General features: G+C 66.5%; 1 protein-coding gene across 1 annotated transcript; it reads right to left on the reverse strand.

Annotated features, from left to right (window-relative positions):
• Positions 1 to 18: 18 nt before the first annotated feature.
• Positions 19 to 17,375, reverse strand: SHARPIN (SHANK associated RH domain interactor). Its single transcript, XM_087730353.1, has 14 exons — positions 17,022 to 17,375; positions 12,601 to 12,775; positions 11,756 to 11,866; positions 10,428 to 10,569; positions 7,762 to 7,852; positions 7,199 to 7,472; positions 6,366 to 6,496; positions 6,015 to 6,188; positions 1,842 to 2,002; positions 1,334 to 1,445; positions 1,081 to 1,260; positions 867 to 965; positions 638 to 781; positions 19 to 474 (listed from the first exon to the last, which is right to left on the reverse strand). The coding sequence occupies exons 1-14, from the start codon at positions 17,241 to 17,243 to the stop codon at positions 394 to 396; spliced, it is 2,097 nt and encodes a 698-aa protein (XP_087586479.1). The 5' UTR covers positions 17,244 to 17,375; the 3' UTR covers positions 19 to 393.
• Between the last annotated feature and the right edge of the window lie 41 nt (positions 17,376 to 17,416).

A 17,416-nucleotide genomic window follows, 5' to 3' on the forward strand; every position in this document is an offset into this window, starting at 1 on the left:
CAGCGCTGGCAGCACGGCTCTAGCACGCAGATGGCTTTATTGGGAGGCCCTGCAGCGCCGGGCAGTGCCGCTCCCTGCCGTGGAGGCTCCGCTGCCGCCAGAGGGTCCGTGGAGCCCCCAGCCTGCCCCCGCATCCCGGCATCGCCTGGGGCCTGGCTGCTGCCCGCTCCCTGCCGGGCCCCGCGGCACCTTCCTGCCCCGTGTCCGTCCTCTCCTTCCCCGGCTGCCGGACGTGGCTCTGCCTTGCGACCGCAAGCGTCTCTGGGCCCTACTCGGGCCGCGGTGCCGGCTCTGACCCCGGCTGCGCTGTCCCTCGGTGCGAGGAGAGCGGCTCCCGGCCCCGGCTACCTCCGGTGGGTCCCCCGTCCCCGCGGGGCTGGGCCAGGCAGGGGCTCAGTGGCAGTTTTGGCACCGGGGGTGGCACCTCTGTCCGTTGACGTTGCAGCGACATCCACCGCTGGTGTCCCCGGGACCCTGGGTGGGGAGAGCGGGTCAGGGTCGGGGTGGGAGCCCACCTCGGGGCTGCCGGGGCCGGCTCTGCCGTGGCCAGAGCGTGGTCCGGGGCCCCGTGGGCTCCCCCGTCGCCCACCCCGCCTGCGGGGACGGGGGGTCCCTCCTGCCCCCCAGGATGGCTCACCCCCGGCCCCCAGCGCGGCCCCTTGGTCACCCAGCAGATCTCGGTCTGGCAGACGGTGCAGCGGATCCAGTCGCAGCCGTCCTTCTTCTGGACGATGATGAGGCAGGTGGGGCAGTGCATGGCCTCCCCGATCTGCACCAGGGTCTGGGGTGGGGGACAGATGGCCATGAGGGACGTGGGGACGCGCTCCGGCCCCCCGCCCGCCCCGCCGGCCCCCCCGGGCCCCCACCTGCAGCATGTCGTTGGTTTGCCGGGCAGCCGAGTCGTTCTGCGCCTGGAGCTTGAGGTCGTCCTGGTACTGGCGGCAGTTCTTCCCTTCGTGGATGGCCTGGAGGGGTGCGGAGATGGCACCGCCGTGGCACCGCTGCCCCCGAGCCACCACTACGGCCCCCTCTGCGGCACCGGGGCGCGGTGCCGAGGGCGGGAGCGGTGCAGGGGCTCACCTTGCAGAGCAGGCAGTTGAGGGCCTGGCAGATGGGGCAGCGAAATTCGTTGACCGAATCCTCATAGATGCACCAGCCCCGGCAGTCGGTGGTCTTGCAGTGGAAGCTGTTCTGGCTGCGCCGCTCTGCCAGCACCAGGCTCCTCTCCAGGAAGCGCCGGTACTCCTCCGGCGACACCAGCTGCGGAGACGGGCAGGGTCAGGATGCGGCCCCCCGCCCCAGCACTGCCGGCACCCACCCAGGACGCACTCACCGCCCGGATCTCCCGCTCTTGGAGGTGGCTGCCGCAGGCGTAGGAGTCGTCGCGGAAGGGACAGGCCACCTCCGGCTCCTCGCTGTAGTTGATCACCTGGCGCAGGCACTCCCTGTGGGAACAGGCGCCCCGTCACCGTGAGGGCTGAGGGGTCTCAGGGCTGGTCACTGCAAGGTCCGGGGGGGGTCTCGGGGCCAGACCCCGGGAGTGCTCGGGGGGGGGCGTCTTGGGGCTGGTCAGCACGAGGGTGGGGTCTCAGAGCTGGTCACCACAAGGGTCAGGGGCTCTCAGGGCCGGTCCCCACAAGAGCTGGGGGGGGTCTCGGGGCCGGTCACCACGAGGGTGGGGGTCTCGGGGCCGGTCACTGCGATGGCGGGGGTCTCGGGGCCGGTCACCACGAGGGTGGGGGTCTCGGGGCCGGTCACCGCGATGGCGGGGGTCTCGGGGCCGGTCACTGTGATGGCGGGGGTCTCGGGGCTGGCCCCCGGGCAGCTCCGTCGGGCGTTACCTGCAGAAGTTGTGCAGACACTCGCGCAGCAGCACCCCCTCTCCCGGGGCGACCTGCTGGTAACAGATGCGACACTCCAGCACCTCCCGGTTGGGCACCAGCACCTCCTCCTCCAGCTGCAGCAGCTGCTGGAAGTTCTTCAGCCGCTCGGCCTCCAGCGCCTGCCAGTGAGGAACAGCCCCGGTCAGCTCCCCGGCACCACCACGAGCCCCCGAGCCGGGCTCGACCCCCTGCGGAGGGGCCCAAGACCAGCGTTTGCCACCTCCATCCCCTCCAGCAGCCCCTGGCCTCGTGCCCCCGGGGACGGCTCCTGAGCTGGAGCCGAGGGTGCCAGGCCAGAGGGGGCATCGCCGGTTCTGCCCCATGGGGAGCACGGCTACCACCGGGAGAGCCGGCACAGCCCCGCGAGGCTGGCATGACCCCACGCCTCTCACAGCCCTCGTGGCCACCATCCAAGGGACCAGGGCCACTCATCCCAAGTCCCCCACGGCTTTGGTAGCCAGGAGGAATGGCTGTGCTCAGGGAGTCGGGTCTGGATTTGCAGGGACCCCCCCCCCGGGAAAGGAAAGCAGAGAGGGGCCGGCTGCTGCCGGACCAAGCCGCACCCCGGTATTTCCCCATCCCATCCCCACGCCCGTGCAGCCCAGGGACGCCAGCACCAAGCCCCAGCAGCCGCTGGGGTCCCAGCAGCCCCCGGCGGGTCAGCGCGGGCATTTCTGGGGCACTTTAACACATTTTAAACCCCGTGATTTTCTGTGCCTGTCGCTGAGGACGGCGCACAAGGCAACAGGGCCCCTGCTCCGCGGGTGTGTGGGGCTGGGGGGACCGAGGCTGCCGGAGCTCGGGCACTGGGGACCCTTACACCGCGCCAGCGCTTCGCGATCGCCGCAGCCACAAACCCCCAGGGTTTGCCCCATCCCACCCGTGCCCCCTCCCCGGCACCCAGCTGAGCCCCAGCCTCCGCTCCCGGCCCCGAGCACCCCGGTGAAAGCGGCAGCCGTGAGGGTGCAGCACCGAGGCCCGGCTTCGGCGTGGGCTGCTCGGGGCGGCTCGGTGACCGCCCTGCTCTCGTGCAGCCCTGCGAGGAAGCGCCCGCCGACTTCTCTTCCATTTCACAGAATCACAGGATGGTTTGGGATGGAAGGGACCTTCAAAGCCCATCCCCCCCAACCCCTGCCACGGGCAGGGACATCTTCACCCAGAGCAGGGTGCTCACAGCCCCGTCCAGCCTGGCCTTGAATGTGTCCAGGGATGGGGCATCTCCCACCGCTCTGGGCAACCTGGGCCAGTGTCTCACCAGCCTCAGTGTAAAAGATTTCTTCCTTAGATCCAGTCTGCATCTCCCCTCTGTCAGTTTAAAACCATCCCCCCTTGTCCTGTCGCTGCAGGCCCTGCTAAAAAGCCTGTCCCCACCTTTCTTACCAGCCCCCGTTAACCACTGCGAGGCCGCAGTCAGCTCTGCCCGCAGCCTCCTCCTCTCCAGGCTGCACACCCCCAGCTCTCAGCCTGTCCCCACAGCAGAGGGGTTCCAGCCCTCGGACCATTTCGGTGGCCTCCTCTGGCCCCGCTCCAGCAGCTCCATGTCCTTCCCGTGCTGAGGACCCCCGAGCTGGACGCGGGGCTCCGGGGGGGTCTCAGGACATCGGAGCAGAGGGGCAGAATCCCCCCCTCGCCCCGCTGCCCACGCTGCGGGGGATGCAGCCCAGCAGACGCTTGGCTTTCTGGGCTGCCAGCGCATGTTGCCGGCTCACGTCCCGTTTGTCCCCCACCAGCGTCCCCCAGTCCTCCCCTGCAGGGCTGCTCTCCATCCATCCATCCATCCATCCATCCATCCATCCATCCCTCCCTCCATCCCTCCATCCCCCAGTCTGTGCTGGCAGTGGGGCTTGCCCCGACCCGGGTGCAGGACCTTGCCCTCGGCCTTGCTGAACTGTATGAGGTTCCCACAGCCCCACTCCTCCAGCCTGCCCATTTCATTGCACGAACACCCCCCACGCAGGCAGTGGCAGCTCCCCCCGCGCTGCAGAGCAGCCGCCACAAGAAGACGGCAGAGCCGCGCTGGTGGGATAAGGCTTTAATGAGGGAAGGAATCCATCCACAGCCCCTCCTGCGGCACCACAGCCCCGTCACGCACCCCACAGCCGCTTCGGGGAGGCACCATCCAACCCAAGGAGCCACAGTGCCAAACCGAGGGTCCCGTCCTTCCCCCCCGCCCGGGGGATGCGCGGCTCCCCGCTGGGACGCGCCCGGCCCTGCGTGGCTGCGGGACGAGATCTCCAACGCAAAGTGCAACGCGGAATAACCAACCCTGCAGACCCCAGGGCACCGGCAGCTCCAGGAGACGGAGGGGCCCGTGGCACAGAGCGCCCTGACCGACGGCCGCACGCTGTGCTGGGCCCACGCGGATGCTGGTTTGGGCAGAGCGGTTCACCTATCCTGGTGCCGGACCTGGGGAGCACACAGCTCATGGCAGCCAGGGAGAGGATTGCGGCACTGGGGTCCCCCAAACCCACGGCCACACCTTAGCCGAAAGCCCCCCCCGACCTATTCCCATGGGTGCTGCAGGGCGAGCGCCCCGGCGAGGGCTGGTGCCTGCGAGGCAAGGGCTCAGGGCCAGCCCCTGCCGCCGGTGACCCCTGGCCAGCTCCCAAGACCACAGCTGCTCACTGGGCAGCCTGCTGCGATGCTGCCCCTCCGCCTACAGAGCAAGGAAGAAACCCCAAACCTGAGACCCCCAGAGCACGGCCCCCCGAGCCTCAGAGACTCCCAAAGCAGTCCCAGGCCGAGCACCGTCAGCACCAACGGTGCCGAGCCCCAGCCACGCCAGCTCCTCCCTGAAGCCCTCGCAAACGGGACGGTAGCAGAAGGCAGCAGTAAGGCGAAGGGCTGGCCGGCAGCAGGGGCTCTGGCCGGGCACGGGTGGCGAGGGCTGCGCTGCCGGCATGGGGAGGCGGAGGGAAAACTCCCAGGGCTGGGACGGCGAGCGACAGCTCCTCTCTGGCATATGCCCACCAGGTGCCCCGGGATGCACTCCGCTCCCTGCTGGCACCCCGGGCAGGAGCAGCGCGCCGGACGGACGCCGTTAACCTGGAAGCTGCCACGCTCGCAGGGCTGGTCCTGTGACGCCGAAGGGCCCAGCCCCTCGTGCTCCCCCACCAGCCCCCCGCTCCCAGAGCCCCCAGAGCGAGCGGCACGTCCCCCCGGCAGCTCGGGGCCGAGCCCGGGCCCCGCCGGCTCTTCTCCTGCAGAAAGTTCCCGCATCAACTCTAGGGTCTGAGCAAGGGGGTGGCCCGGCGGCAGCCGCTGGGCGCACGCAGGGGCCGGCCTGGTGGGCACCGGGTCCTGGTGGGCACCGGGTCCTGGCCGGTGGGGCAGGACGGGGTATCCGGGTGGGCCAGGCACGGGGCGGCTAGCAGAATTCGGAGGACAGGTGGATGAAGTCATCCGAGGAACCCGAGCCCAGGACGCAGTGCGCAGCTGAGCCATCCTCTCTCCTTCCCTTTTCCTAGCGGGATCCCAGCACAAGAGAAAAAAGAAAGAACAGAAGGATTTGGTCAGTGGCTGAGCCAGAGGCCCCCCTGAGTCCTGCGGCGCACCCTGAGCTCGGGGCCGGGGCTCCCCCCGCAGCCGTGGCCCGGGGGGCTCCCATCGGACCCCCCCCCGCTTTTCTATGAAATGGGAAACAGCTTGCAGCGAACACCAGGAAGCGCAGCCCGACAGCTGCTCGGCACAGGGCCACCGAGACGGCGCACTACGCGTGTTAGGCGAGAGAAGAAGGACCGGCCGGACCGGGGTGCCGCGTCCTGCCAAGCTCTGCCCGCGGGGTCGCAGATCCCTGCCCTGCCACAGATCGCTGCTGGCCCTTCGCATGGCCGCAGACGAACGAGCGGTCAGATCCCTGCCGCGGCAGCGGCGGCCATCTCCTCTAACAGCCAGAAGACGCCACACTCACGACGCAGCACCTCTGCCCGTCCCCAGGGCGCTCAGGCAGGCAGCGGCTGCCCCTCGGGGTGTCCGCCTCTCCTTCCCAGCCCGTTTCCCAAAGCGGCGCGGGATCCGTGTGCCCGCAACACCTCCAAACCCTGCCGATGCCCGATCCTCCCCGGGTCTGTCCTCGAGCACGGGGTGCGGGGAGCACAGCGGCTCCCCGAGGCGGACGGTGAGCCCCCTTACCTGCTGGTACTGCAGGATCCCCTCCTGCTCCTGCTGCATCCTCCACAGCTCCGTCTCATCCGGCTTGTAGCTGCCGGGGACCACGTAGTCGTCGGGACGGTCCGTGCTGCACATCTCGCAGCCCGGCCGCGTGGGCTTGTTGATGAAGGTGCATTTTGGACACGACCAGCCCGCCTGCAGGGACATGCGCGAGATGCAAAAGCTGGGAAAAATGCTTTGGAGAGAGGGAAAGGGGGGATAGAACACCGAGGGAGCGCCCACCCTTCCCCAGCACCCCCCAGACTGGGAGAAAGGGAGGACACTGGGGGGGGCAGAGCAGGGTGGCAATGGGGGGGACACTGGGCCACGCACCTGCACTGGCGAGGGCAGACTCGTGGCAGCAGGCTTTGGCTGGGCACTGAAAAGGTCGCCGATCTGCAGCGTGTCCAAGTGCTGGCTGATCTCACCGATGTCCATCTTCCTGCCGGCCTCATTCCCCCAGCCTGGAGAGCGACGCCGGGGAAGAGGGACGTTACAGCCAGACCAGGGACCGGCGCGGGACCAGGCAGCCAGGCCTGGCCAAGAGCGTGCCACGCTGTGCCGGGGCGGCCTCTGCTCTCCAGGGAAGAGGCTGCTCGTCCCGGGCAGGGAGCACGGGTCCCAGGGACCAGCCCTGCCCCAGCCCTTCGGCACAAGTGGGGTTGGCCCACGGCGCTGAGCCCGCTCCCGGTCCCACAGAGCCCAATGGCTCGTGGCGCAGGACTCTGATACGCGACAAGAGGAGGGCCCGGGGCGGACGCTGGACCTCGCCTCACCACTCCGCTTTCCGTAAAGGGAGGAAACAACAGGGAGGCCACGAAGGCTCTTCCCGAGCATGCTCGGCAGCACAGAGGGTGCAGGCAAGCGATGGCTTCCCATGACGGAGGGCATCGGCTCCCAGAGCCCCGCTCCGCTCCATCCTGGAGAAGCCACTCAGCCTTTTCTACCGGTGCAGCAGGGCCTGAAGGTACCAGCCCCTGGAGGTACCGCCCAGAGAGCCCCCCAACACCCCACACATCCTCACCCACCCCGGCACAGGAGCACCCATGATGCCAGGGTCCCCGTCCCTACTGCTACACCCAGTCCGGCATCCTGCGCTGGAGCCAGGCAGGACCCAGGCTGCCCTCCCCACCGGCGGCCGCAGGGAGGGCGGAGGTGAGCCAGACCTTTCTTCGGAGACATGTTGGGCAGGGTGTTGTATTTGCGCGTTTCCCCGGCAGCGTCGCTCAGCGAGGAGGTGGAGCTGAGCATGAGCTGGGCCTGGTCCTCCTCGTAGCGCTGCTCGGTGAGCTCAGCCATCTTTGCCGAGAGCAGGTAGAGGAACGCGGTGTCGCCATCCCTGCGGATGCCGTAGGAGGAAACGGTCCGTTCGTCCACGCACAGGCACTGCCCGATGATCCAGCGCTGAACCAAGGGGTGGAACCCGTAATCCTGGAAGATCTGGGCAGCAGGAGAAGCTCAGAGGTGAGCCCGCAGCCACGGCTTCCTTGCAGCTTCTCACCCCGACTCGTGGCTCGGCAGCGGCCGTGGCCACGCTGGCATGCCTCAGCGAGCCAGAACTGGGGAAGAGCCGGCTCCACAAAGGGAGAGGAGCGGCTGGGAAAGCCCAGCTCCCATGCCGCCGGTACAAGCATTTAAAAAGGGGGCTGTGGGGACCCCAGGGGTTCCCATCTCGCGGCCGGGCTGGGGGGCTCACACCGCGTGGCATCAGGCTCGCACCGCTCCGTACCTGCTGCTTGAGCGTGGCTATTGTAGTGTGAGCGCGGACCCTGATGGTGATGCTTGCAGAAGACGTCGCATCCTCCACGCCGACCTTCATGCTGGAGAAGAGAGATGGATACGGTTAGAGGGGGGCTGCCGGGATCGGGGTATGGCGGTGCGATGCTCTCAGCCTGCTGCTCCGAGCCGCGGAGCCAACGCCGCAGGCGGTGCCCCGCAGGGGAGTCCCGCGAGGTCTAACAGCGTGTTTCCAGCCGTGATCCGTATATCACATCCCGGGAAACCGGGACAGGCATCCCCTGGCCTTGGCCCTGCCTGCCTCCGCCCGCAGCTCCCAGCCTGTGCCTGCCGAGGACTGCATCCCGAACCTCACGTCTAGCCCTCATGGGGAGCTTGCTTCCCCCCAGGTTTGTTTATCCTCTATTCCAGCCTCTTTATCCTTGCAGCCTCGGCAATGATTTCCACCATGTACTTAGATCCAGTGAGAAAAAATATTTCCTTTCACTTGCTTTGAATCTGGTGCTTCCGAATTTCCTGAGGCTCTTCGCCCACCCTTCTCTACACCAGTCCCTGACAGACCCCCCTCGCCCCCAGCTGCCTCTCCTCCAGACCAGAGCCTGAACCTTTTAGGCTCTCCTCTTGCACAAGGTGTTTCATGCCTCTAAGCATGAAATCTAAGCTGGATTTCCCAAGTATTAAGACAGAAACCAGCAGGTAGGGCTGGAATCTCCCGTTTGGTCCCTCACCTTTTCCTAACGGCTCCTGTATTGGGTTTGCGTGGCAAGGTTTTGGCAACGGGGGGGCTACAGAGGCGGCTTCTGTGAGAAGAGGCCAGAAGCTTCCCCTGTGTCCGACAGAGCCCATGCCGCCGGCTTCACGATGGACCCGCCGCTGGCCAAGGCCAAGCCCATCGGCAACGGCGGTACCACCTCTGGGATAACACGTTTAAGAGGGGGAAAGAACGCCGTGCGCCGCTGCGGGGGACGAGGTGGAGAAAATCGGGAGTGAAGTTAAGCCTGGGAAGAAGGGAGCGCTGGGGAGAAGGGGTTTTAACATTTGGTTTTATTTCTCATTATCCTACTCTGATTTGATTGGTAATAAATGAAATTAATTTCCCCAAGTCGACTCTGTTTTGCCTGTGGCGGCAACTGCTGAGTGATCTCCCTGTCTTTATCTCGACCCACGAGCCTTTCGTCGTATTTTCTCTCCCCTTTCCAGCTGAGGAGGGCAGCGATAGGGCGGCTTGGTGGGCACCTGGCGTCCACAACTCCGAACGCTGCAGGGCGTGCTGAACGCCACTGGCCCTGCCTGAGCCGCCCGCCGTCTCGCCAAGCCCGCTGCATCGCAGCCCGCTGTCGCGTGCCCACCAGCGTCTTCCCTGTTTGCTCCCCTTCGCATTTATCAGCGTTGAGTTCAAGTGCTCGGAGCCACAAGACCCATCTGTAAGTCCAGTCCTCGCGACTCGTCCACATTTCCTCATTTGCGTGTCCCTGGAACAGCCCCGTCTCCGCAGACGCCTCCGCTCTCTGCTGCGATACGCAGCTCTCCGTTCCTGCCCTGCGTCTCCCACCTTTCGGCTGGTTATCAATCCAAAGGAGGACGCTCCCTCCTGCTCCACAGCACACTGCTCTCCTTGAAAGCTTCTAAGGAAGCTTGCCAGAAGCGTTTTGGCATTCCTGGCACAGCACACCGGCCAGGCTGCCCTGCCCTCCGGCTCACTGACCCCCTCCAAGGCACTCGGAGCTGGGAGACACAACTCCTCCCCATTACTGACGTTTACCCACGGATCTCCTCAGCCTCGTCCCGGCTACCGCCGCCTTGAGATGGAATCGACGTTTGAATCTTCCTGCAGGCCTTTTACAAACCTGCGCCGCACGTGGCAGCGCTCTTTGGAGCGGTTCCCCAGGCAGACGGGAGCGGGGACCGAGGGAGGCTGCCAGAGGGGTGTCCCCAGGTCCCCCGGCCAGGGAAAGCTGACCCAGCAGCCAGTGACGGGCCCTTCACACCGCAGAGGGGCACGGCTGTGTTCCAGCAGAGCCTGCAGACCCCACAGGACCAGCTCCCTGCTATGCCAGCTGCTGCCCAGACGGGCTGCCCCTCTGGATTCCTGGCTGTTCCGGCAGCACCCAGTATCCCGCTCCTGTATCCCCCATCTCCTCCCTCCCGGGAGCTAGGGAAGAAGTACAAATCCCAGGATACCACATTCCTCCAGGAAAGTTGTGGTTTCCCCAGCACCAGCTGCCCACTTCCCTCTCCTGCCAGGACCGATCCCAGCTGACGGCAGAGGAATTCATGGAGCAGCTCTGCTCCAGGGGCTGCAGGAGGCTGTTCTGGCTCTGCCGGCCCCTGACAGACATGCAAGCGTCCCAGACTGTCACCGCTACAGGCAAAACCACATCAAAAAAGACAGACCCAAGGGCAACACAGCCCAGGGACACAGGGCGAGCAACCCAAACATCCAGCAGAAGGGCAGAGCTGCAGGGGAGGAGGTGCTGGCTGGGCAGGCAGGACGCCCCAGGCTCCTGGCAGCTGCCTGCAGAGGAGCGCAGAGCCCCGGCACGGGACCCAGGGCTCCATCCGAGGCCGGTTGTGCTCCCGTGGGCCCGAGCGGGGATGCAGAGGAGCAGGACGTGTGCTCACGTCGGCTCCAAGGACGCGCCGGTCGGAGGTGCTCACCTGATATCGTCCGTGGGGTAGTTGGACTCCTTCAAGAGGATACTGAGTGTGGCTTGCTGGCGAGCCAGGGCCACGGCACACTGCGAGGCCACCTCCTCGTCTCCGTACTCGATCGCCTGGGCGAGGTGGAGCGCCAGGTCCTCTGTGGCAGGGCGGAGAGGGAGAACGGTAAAGCGGCAGCCGGTCTGTAAACACCCTCCCTGGGGCACGGCACAACCACTGCCACCCCCGGCACCGGCCAGGCTGGCACCCAGAGGGGCCTGACTCCGTGTGTGCTGCAGCTGCACATCTAGAAACAGCAATTCTGGTTCAGTCCAGCACAGGAACAGTGCTGAAGGAGCCGTACCAGGCTCCTCAGAAGCACGCTTGCTGTACAGCTTCCTGAGGCCGGAGGAGGAGCAGCCATGCTGCTGGAGAGGTGCGGCTGAGAGCACCGAGGGAAATTTCTGGGGCCACCGGGAGCTTCGTTCTGTCCCTCCCTGCACAGCTCGGCTGACCCGACCACACACAGCAACCTCCTGGGACACACTGCCCCCAGCCCTGCCGCGGGGGAGGCTGCTGCCCACAGGACCAGAGTTTCACAGGGGGCCAGGAAGGCCAACGGCATCCTGGCTTGTGTCAGGAACAGTGTGGCCAGCAGGAGCAGGGCAGGGATCGTCCCCCTGTGCTGGGCACTGGGGAGGCCGCCCCTCGAATGCTGTGCTCAGCGCTGGGCCCCTCACCCCAAGGCGGCCATGGAGGGGCTGGAGCGTGGCCAGAGCAGGGCAGCGAGGCTGGGGCAGGGGCTGGAGCCCAAGGCTGGGGAGGAGCGGCTGGGGGAGCTGGGGGGGCTCAGCCTGGAGAAGAGGAGGCTGAGGGGAGCCCTCATCGCTCTCTGCAACTGCCTGAAAGGAGGCTGGAGCCGGGGGGGTCGGTCTCTTCTCCCCAGGGACAAGCGATGGGACGAGAGGGAACGGCCTCAAGCTGCGCCAGGGCAGGGTTGGGTTGGGTATTAGGGAAAACTTCTTCCCCGAAAGGGCTGTCAGGCCCTGGCCCAGGCTGCCCAGGGAAGTGGTGCAATCACAGTCCCTGCAAGTGTTCAAAAAACGTGTGGATGTGGTGCTGAGGGACAGGGTTTAGTGGTAGACTTGGCTGTTTGGGTTTACGGTTGGACTTGATGATCTTAACGGTCTTTTCCAACCTCAATGATTCGATCATCCTATGATAAAAGAACTTGCTGTCAGCCACAGGCCAGGGAGCAGCTGGATCTGGGTCTGAGCCTGTCTCCCATGGAGGGTTGGTAACTCCTGATATACGAAAAGAGCCAGAAAACCTTCCCCCTCAAATACCTGTCTCGGAAAGCTCCAGGGTCAGAGCTGCCTCCGGATCCTGATCTGCAGAGACACCCCCAGCAGCTGCGGGCAGGGACGAGGCCTGGGACGCCAGCATGCTGTCTGAGGCTGAGGGAAAGCAGGAACACGTCAGGGCAGGGCAGTGCCACCCCCCGAGCAGTGACTGTCACTGTCTGTCCTCCCCGAGGAGCTCCACGCTCGCACCTCAGGGAGAAGGCGCACCGGGAAGCCCTGGGCTACACAAGGTTGCTTGAGGCAAAGGTAACGGTGACCCTAATCCACGTCCCAAGGGCTGGGAGAGCTCAGAGAGCAGCCTCAGCGACAGCCCACAGTCTCTGCAAACCCTTTGTCCGCCGCTCCCCTGAACTCCCAGGACTGCCGGGGTAAAGGCAGTGGAGATGCAGCACGCTCCTCCGCCTCCTCAGACCCTCCCGGTGCTGCTTTTCTCCCTTCAAGCGAGCAGCTCCCTCCCTGCACGTGGGGCTGGGACAGCCACTCCTGTTCCCACGTCGCTGCCCACACCACCTCCTGTCTCCCAGGGTCCCCTCCGCCCCCTCGGATGCCCCAAAGTACGCGGGAACCCTCCCAACGTCCTTCTCCAGGTGTCCAGGAGTTAACGCCCTGGAGAAGGACAGGACTGAGATGCTGCCCTGGCACTCGGGGAGCCAGGAGCAGCTGGTATTGCACGCCTGAATTATTTTGCAGCAGGATCAGCCCCAGCCTTGTCTCCCAGCTGGGTCCGTCAGCTGCCAGGGCTGGGGAAAGCCCGGCAGCCCCTCTGGGCAGCAGGCAGATGCCCCAGGTCCCTGCCTGCCCTCGGGGAGCCGCCTGCCCACACTGACCTTTCTGCACCTCCCGCAGGGAGCTGCTCACGATCGTCCACCACTTCTGCGCCTCCCGCTCCTCCTCGAAGTTAAACACCATGGGCTCGTCTGAGGAGCCAAGGACCGTCAGCTCATGGCACGTGGGGCTCCTCACCTTGTACGAGATGTCCTTGAGGTCGTACTCGGCGACGTTCTGGGGGAAGCAGAAGGACGAAGAGGGTCACGCCATGACGGAGCCAGGCTGAAGACGCGCCGCATGTGGACGGTGCACCAGGCAAGGGGGCAACCCCCCGGCACGGCGTCTGGGCCAGGACCTGGGGACATGGGATGTCCCTCTCCTCCACAATCATTCCTCATGAGACAAGTGTGGACAGAAACACGCACCCAACCAAGTGCAACCCTCCGTCCCCGGGCGCCGAGCCACAAACCCAGCCTGAAACGCTGATCCTCCGTGCCCAGGGCTGCCTCCAAGCCCCGCTGCCTGCAGTCTCGCGTCCTCCACCCCAGCCAGAGGCCACCGCAGAACACCGAGGGCCGTGACCTGCTCGCAGCCACCAACCTGGCACCTGCCGGGCCATCCCTGGCCACCCTGTGCCGGCGCGGCCGTCTCCACCGAGTGCACACCAACTAAACACGCCGCTTCTCCCATGTTTGACTCGAACCCTCTCTCAAGAGCAAAGCGCAGGAGGCATCTAAGGCAACTCAGGCTCCATGACACCAGCTCTTGGTGGAAGCCAGTTCCTTCCCCCTTTTACAAGCCTTGGGAAAACCCTTCCCCACACGCACACGCACCTCGGGGCTCAGCTTTCCCCATGTCCCCCGGGCAGACAGGCTCTGCCAGCTCCCGGCCGGCCGCGGGGCATGGGACCAGCCTCCGCAGGAGAGCCCCTGCCGTCCCCGGGGCACCCCAGCCCCGCTCCCCCACCCCGGCCAACGCTGGTCTTGGCTTCACATCGGAGCTTTCAATTCCGCTTCTGGTAAAATGGCAGCTCGGGAGGAGCCGGGGAGCAGGGAAGGGCTCTGTGCAGCCACCTGCCGCCACACCCCAGCAGGCAGCGAGCAGGAAGCAGGCAGGCGCTGCCTGCCTGCCTGCACCGCGCGGAGCCGTACAGGACGGGGCGGGTGGAAGGAAGTTCAAGAGAAACCGCTGGTTTCCTTGCCCTTCGTCCGAGTTTAACGTCCTGCCAAGTCCCCCCCGACCCACTGTCCCCTGTCCCAACACCAGGATTACAGGAATGGGGGGGGGAAAGAGAGAAGCTGATGAAAAGCCCCCCACCCCGCCGGCAGCTTTCCCTTGGAGTCGTCAGCCCGGAGGGTAAAACTGACCCCGGAGCAGCTCCTGGGGGTCCTCCGCACCCATGGCCCGGGGGAAGGACGCTCCCGGGAGACGGAATCAAAGCGAGGGAGGAACTAGGGCCACCTACCGAGTCAGAAACCTCTGTCCCTGACACACGCCCACGTCAGCTGCGGCCTCGCACCCCCGCCTGCCACCTCCGGCTCCGTTCCCTCAGGAAAACATCCAGGAAAACACAGTTTCGATTCGCCGGGTGCCCGGAGCTGCCAGCTCTGGCTGTTGGGCCAAGGGAGCAGCCCCTGCCCCAGGGAGATGTCAGGGAAGGCCAGGGAGGTGGTGGGAGCGGGGAGGTGGGCCACGGAGCTGCTGGCGACAGGCAGCTGCAGCCAAACAGGCACCTCCGGCTCATCCTCCACCGGGCCTGGGAGCTGCTGAGCGACCAGCCCGGGGCTTGGACGGGGGGTTTCGGCTGCGTAACCTCTCCTGAGGACGAGGAACCTCTTGCCCCCAGCCTCTGCAGCTGCACCAGAGGAGAGGACACCGGACCCACAACTTCATCCCCCTCCTTCTCCCTCGCAGCTCGCAGTCCTTCGAGGGCTGAGCAGCTCCCCGGCGTCGGGGGAGGCTCCGCTGGCCGCCCCAAGAGCCGATCCCCTTCCCGCGGACACGGCCTGGGCTCCTTCCCAGCGCGAGCTGCCTGCCAGCCGGATCCCGAGAAGCGATCCTGCGCCGGAGCCCTCCCATTACACCGGGCCAGGGCGGGCGGATGGCAGCACGCCGCAGGATTAACGCTGCCGCGGCAAGCAGAGGCTGAGGTTTTATGCCAGCAGCCGGCCTGCCCTGCGGTCAGCTGCCGGGCAGAGCAGCTGCTCTGACACCAGTTGCCATCCGCGCCCCAGCCGGGACGGAATCCAGCCCAGGCGAGGCCAGGGCGGACGACGGCTCAGCTGCCGTGTGTCACTGCTCCCTGCAGCATTCTGACCTTGAGAGGGGAGAAGGAGGGGGGGATCAGGTCCAGGCTCTGTGGAGTCTCGCCAGGGACCACATTGCCCTTTCGCGCTGCCTCTCGGCTCATTCCATTGCCCGTCCCATCGCTCGCCTCCCGGGCTGAGCCGCCACCCCGTGCACAACCCGCCGCTGCTCTGGCAGGCACGTGCCGCAGCCCCACCGCGCTCAGGTAGAAACCGAAAGCCAGGTTTGAGCTTAACCACAGGAGCACCCGCGGTGACGGCAGAGCATCCAGTGCACGTTAGGGTGGCAGGAACCAAAAGCGGATGGGGAGCGTGAGCTGGGGCCCACGCCGCCTCCCCGGCAGCACCAAGACCTCAGGTTTTACACGGCATTTACAGGGCTCGAACTGCACAAAGCGCAGCGCTGTGCCCCATCGCTGCCACCGTGCCCCCCTGTGCAGCAGAGCCGGCAGGGAGCAGCCCCGGCCCGGTGTGCCCCACGCGAAACCAAGGAACCCCAGCCTTTGCAGGGAAGAGCGGCAATGGCCGTCGTTGAACCACGCGGAGCTGGAGGGGGAGCAGAGCACCGGGTCCGAGGGCAGAGCCGGGGAAAGGCAGCTCCCCGCTCCACCGCGCCGCCCTTGTGTGTTTATCAGAGCCAACAGCAGCGTTGCCTCCACCCTTCCTTCCCGATCGCCTCCCCAGCACTAGGAGCAGCGGTTCCGAGGGGGAAGATTTCCAGCACGGCACAAACCAGAACATGGAGGGGATGGAGAAGAAAGGCACCACGGGAGTGGGGCAGCGGGCAGCTCAGCGGTGTAGCCCAGCCTCAGCGTGTCAGGTGTCTTGGCCCACGTGCAGCTGCCCACAGACATGAGGAAATTGGGGGAAAATCAGCCAGGAGCGGGTCTGCTTCTGAAACAGGGACCCAGGCAGGCTGGAGGAGTTCAGCAAGGCCGAGGGCAAGGTCCTGCACCCGGGTCAGGGCAAGCCCCACTGCCAGCACAGACTGGGGGATGGAGGGATGGAGGGATGGACGGATGGATGGAGGGATGGATGGAGAGCAGCCCTGCAGGGGAGGACTGGGGGACGCTGGTGGGGGACAAACAGGGCACGAGCCGGCAACGTGCACTGGCAGCCCAGAAAGCCAAGCGTCTGCTGGGCTGCATCCCCCGCAGCGTGGGCAGCGGGGCGAGGGGGGGATTCTGCCCCTCTGCTCCGATGTCCTGAGACCCCCCCGGAGCCCCGCGTCCAGCTCGGGGGTCCTCAGCACGGGAAGGACATGGAGCTGCTGGAGCGGGGCCAGAGGAGGCCACCAAAATGATCTGAGGGCTGGAACCCCTCTGCTGTGGGGACAGGCTGAGAGCTGGGGGTGTGCAGCCTGGAGAGGAGGAGGCTGCGGGCAGAGCTGATTGCGGCCTCGCAGTGGTTAACGGGGGCTGGTAAGAAAGGTGGGGACAGGCTTTTTAGCAGGGCCTGCAGCGACAGGACAAGGGGGGATGGTTTTAAACTGACAGAGGGGAGATGCAGACTGGATCTAAGGAAGAAATCTTTTACACTGAGGCTGGTGAGACACTGGCCCAGGTTGCCCAGAGCGGTGGGAGATGCCCCATCCCTGGACACATTCAAGGCCAGGCTGGACGGGGCTGTGAGCACCCTGCTCTGGGTGAAGATGTCCCTGCCCATGGCAGGGGTTGGGGGGGATGGGCTTTGAAGGTCCCTTCCATCCCAAACCATCCTGTGATTTGATGACACGGAGCTGGTGCTGCAGCCAAAGCAAGCAGGGACCTGAGCAGGGACCGTGTCTGAGGAGGGGAGGGCAGCGGGGACTCAGTGAATCACAGAATCGTTTAGGTTGGAAAAGACCCGTAAGGTCATCGAGTCCAACCGTTCACCCAGCGCTGCCAAGGCCACCACTAAACCATGTCCTCGAGCACCACATCTCCCCGGCTGTTAAATCCCTCCAGGGACGGGGACTCAGCCCCTGCCCCGGGCAGCCTGGGCCAGGGCCTGACAGCCCTTTGGGGGAGGAATTGTCCCTAATTTCCCCCCTCCGCCCGCCCCGGCGCAGGCCCAGGCCCTTCCCTCTCCCCTCTCCCCCGTCCCTTGGCTCCCCGGCACCGGGGACGGGAGGGGGGGGGCCCGACCGCCCCCTCCCCCACCCCGCCATCCCCCGGGACACCCCCCGGTCTCACCGCTCCGCCGGCCGCCTCCGGTTGCCGCAGGCCGAGGCGGAAGCGGCGCTGCCCTCCGGCCGCCGGTTCGACGCTGAGCTGCAGGCGGAGCGCAGAGGCGGCGGGCAGCGGCGGGAGGCGGGAGGGCTGCGCCAGCCCCGCCCGCACCGCCATCAGCACGGTGGGCGGCGGCGGCGCCGGGGCCGCGGCCGGGGCCGGGGCGGGGGCACCGGGCAGAGCCATCGCCGCCGCCGCCGCCTCCCTCCGCCTCCGCCAGAACTTCCTCCCGCCGCGCGCTCCGGCGAGAAACGTGCACCCGCGTCCCAGCGTTCCGGTACCGGACGATCCGGTCCGGCGGGGAAACGCACCCCCCCGTCCCAGCGTTCCGGTACCTCCGAGCCGGGAGGGGGCGCCGC

The sequence above is a fragment of the Nipponia nippon genome, unplaced genomic scaffold (genome assembly GCF_047370975.1).
Source record: "Nipponia nippon isolate SJK-2023a ecotype South Korea unplaced genomic scaffold, ASM4737097v1 scaffold_1, whole genome shotgun sequence".
In the NCBI taxonomy this organism is placed as follows: Eukaryota; Metazoa; Chordata; class Aves; order Pelecaniformes; family Threskiornithidae; genus Nipponia; species Nipponia nippon.

Bases quoted from the DNA above. Each gene is read 5' to 3' on its own strand.
- SHARPIN (XM_087730353.1), bottom strand. From the start codon at position 17,243: ATGGCTCTGCCCGGTGCCCCCGCCCCGGCCCCGGCCGCGGCCCCGGCG. The intron at 12,776-17,021 runs GTGAGACCGGGG...TGCTTCCCCCAG, and splicing joins CGGAGGCGGCCGGCGGAGCG to AACGTCGCCGAGTACGACCT. The intron at 11,867-12,600 runs GTCAGTGTGGGC...GCTTTCCCTCAG, and splicing joins CCTGCGGGAGGTGCAGAAAG to CCTCAGACAGCATGCTGGCG.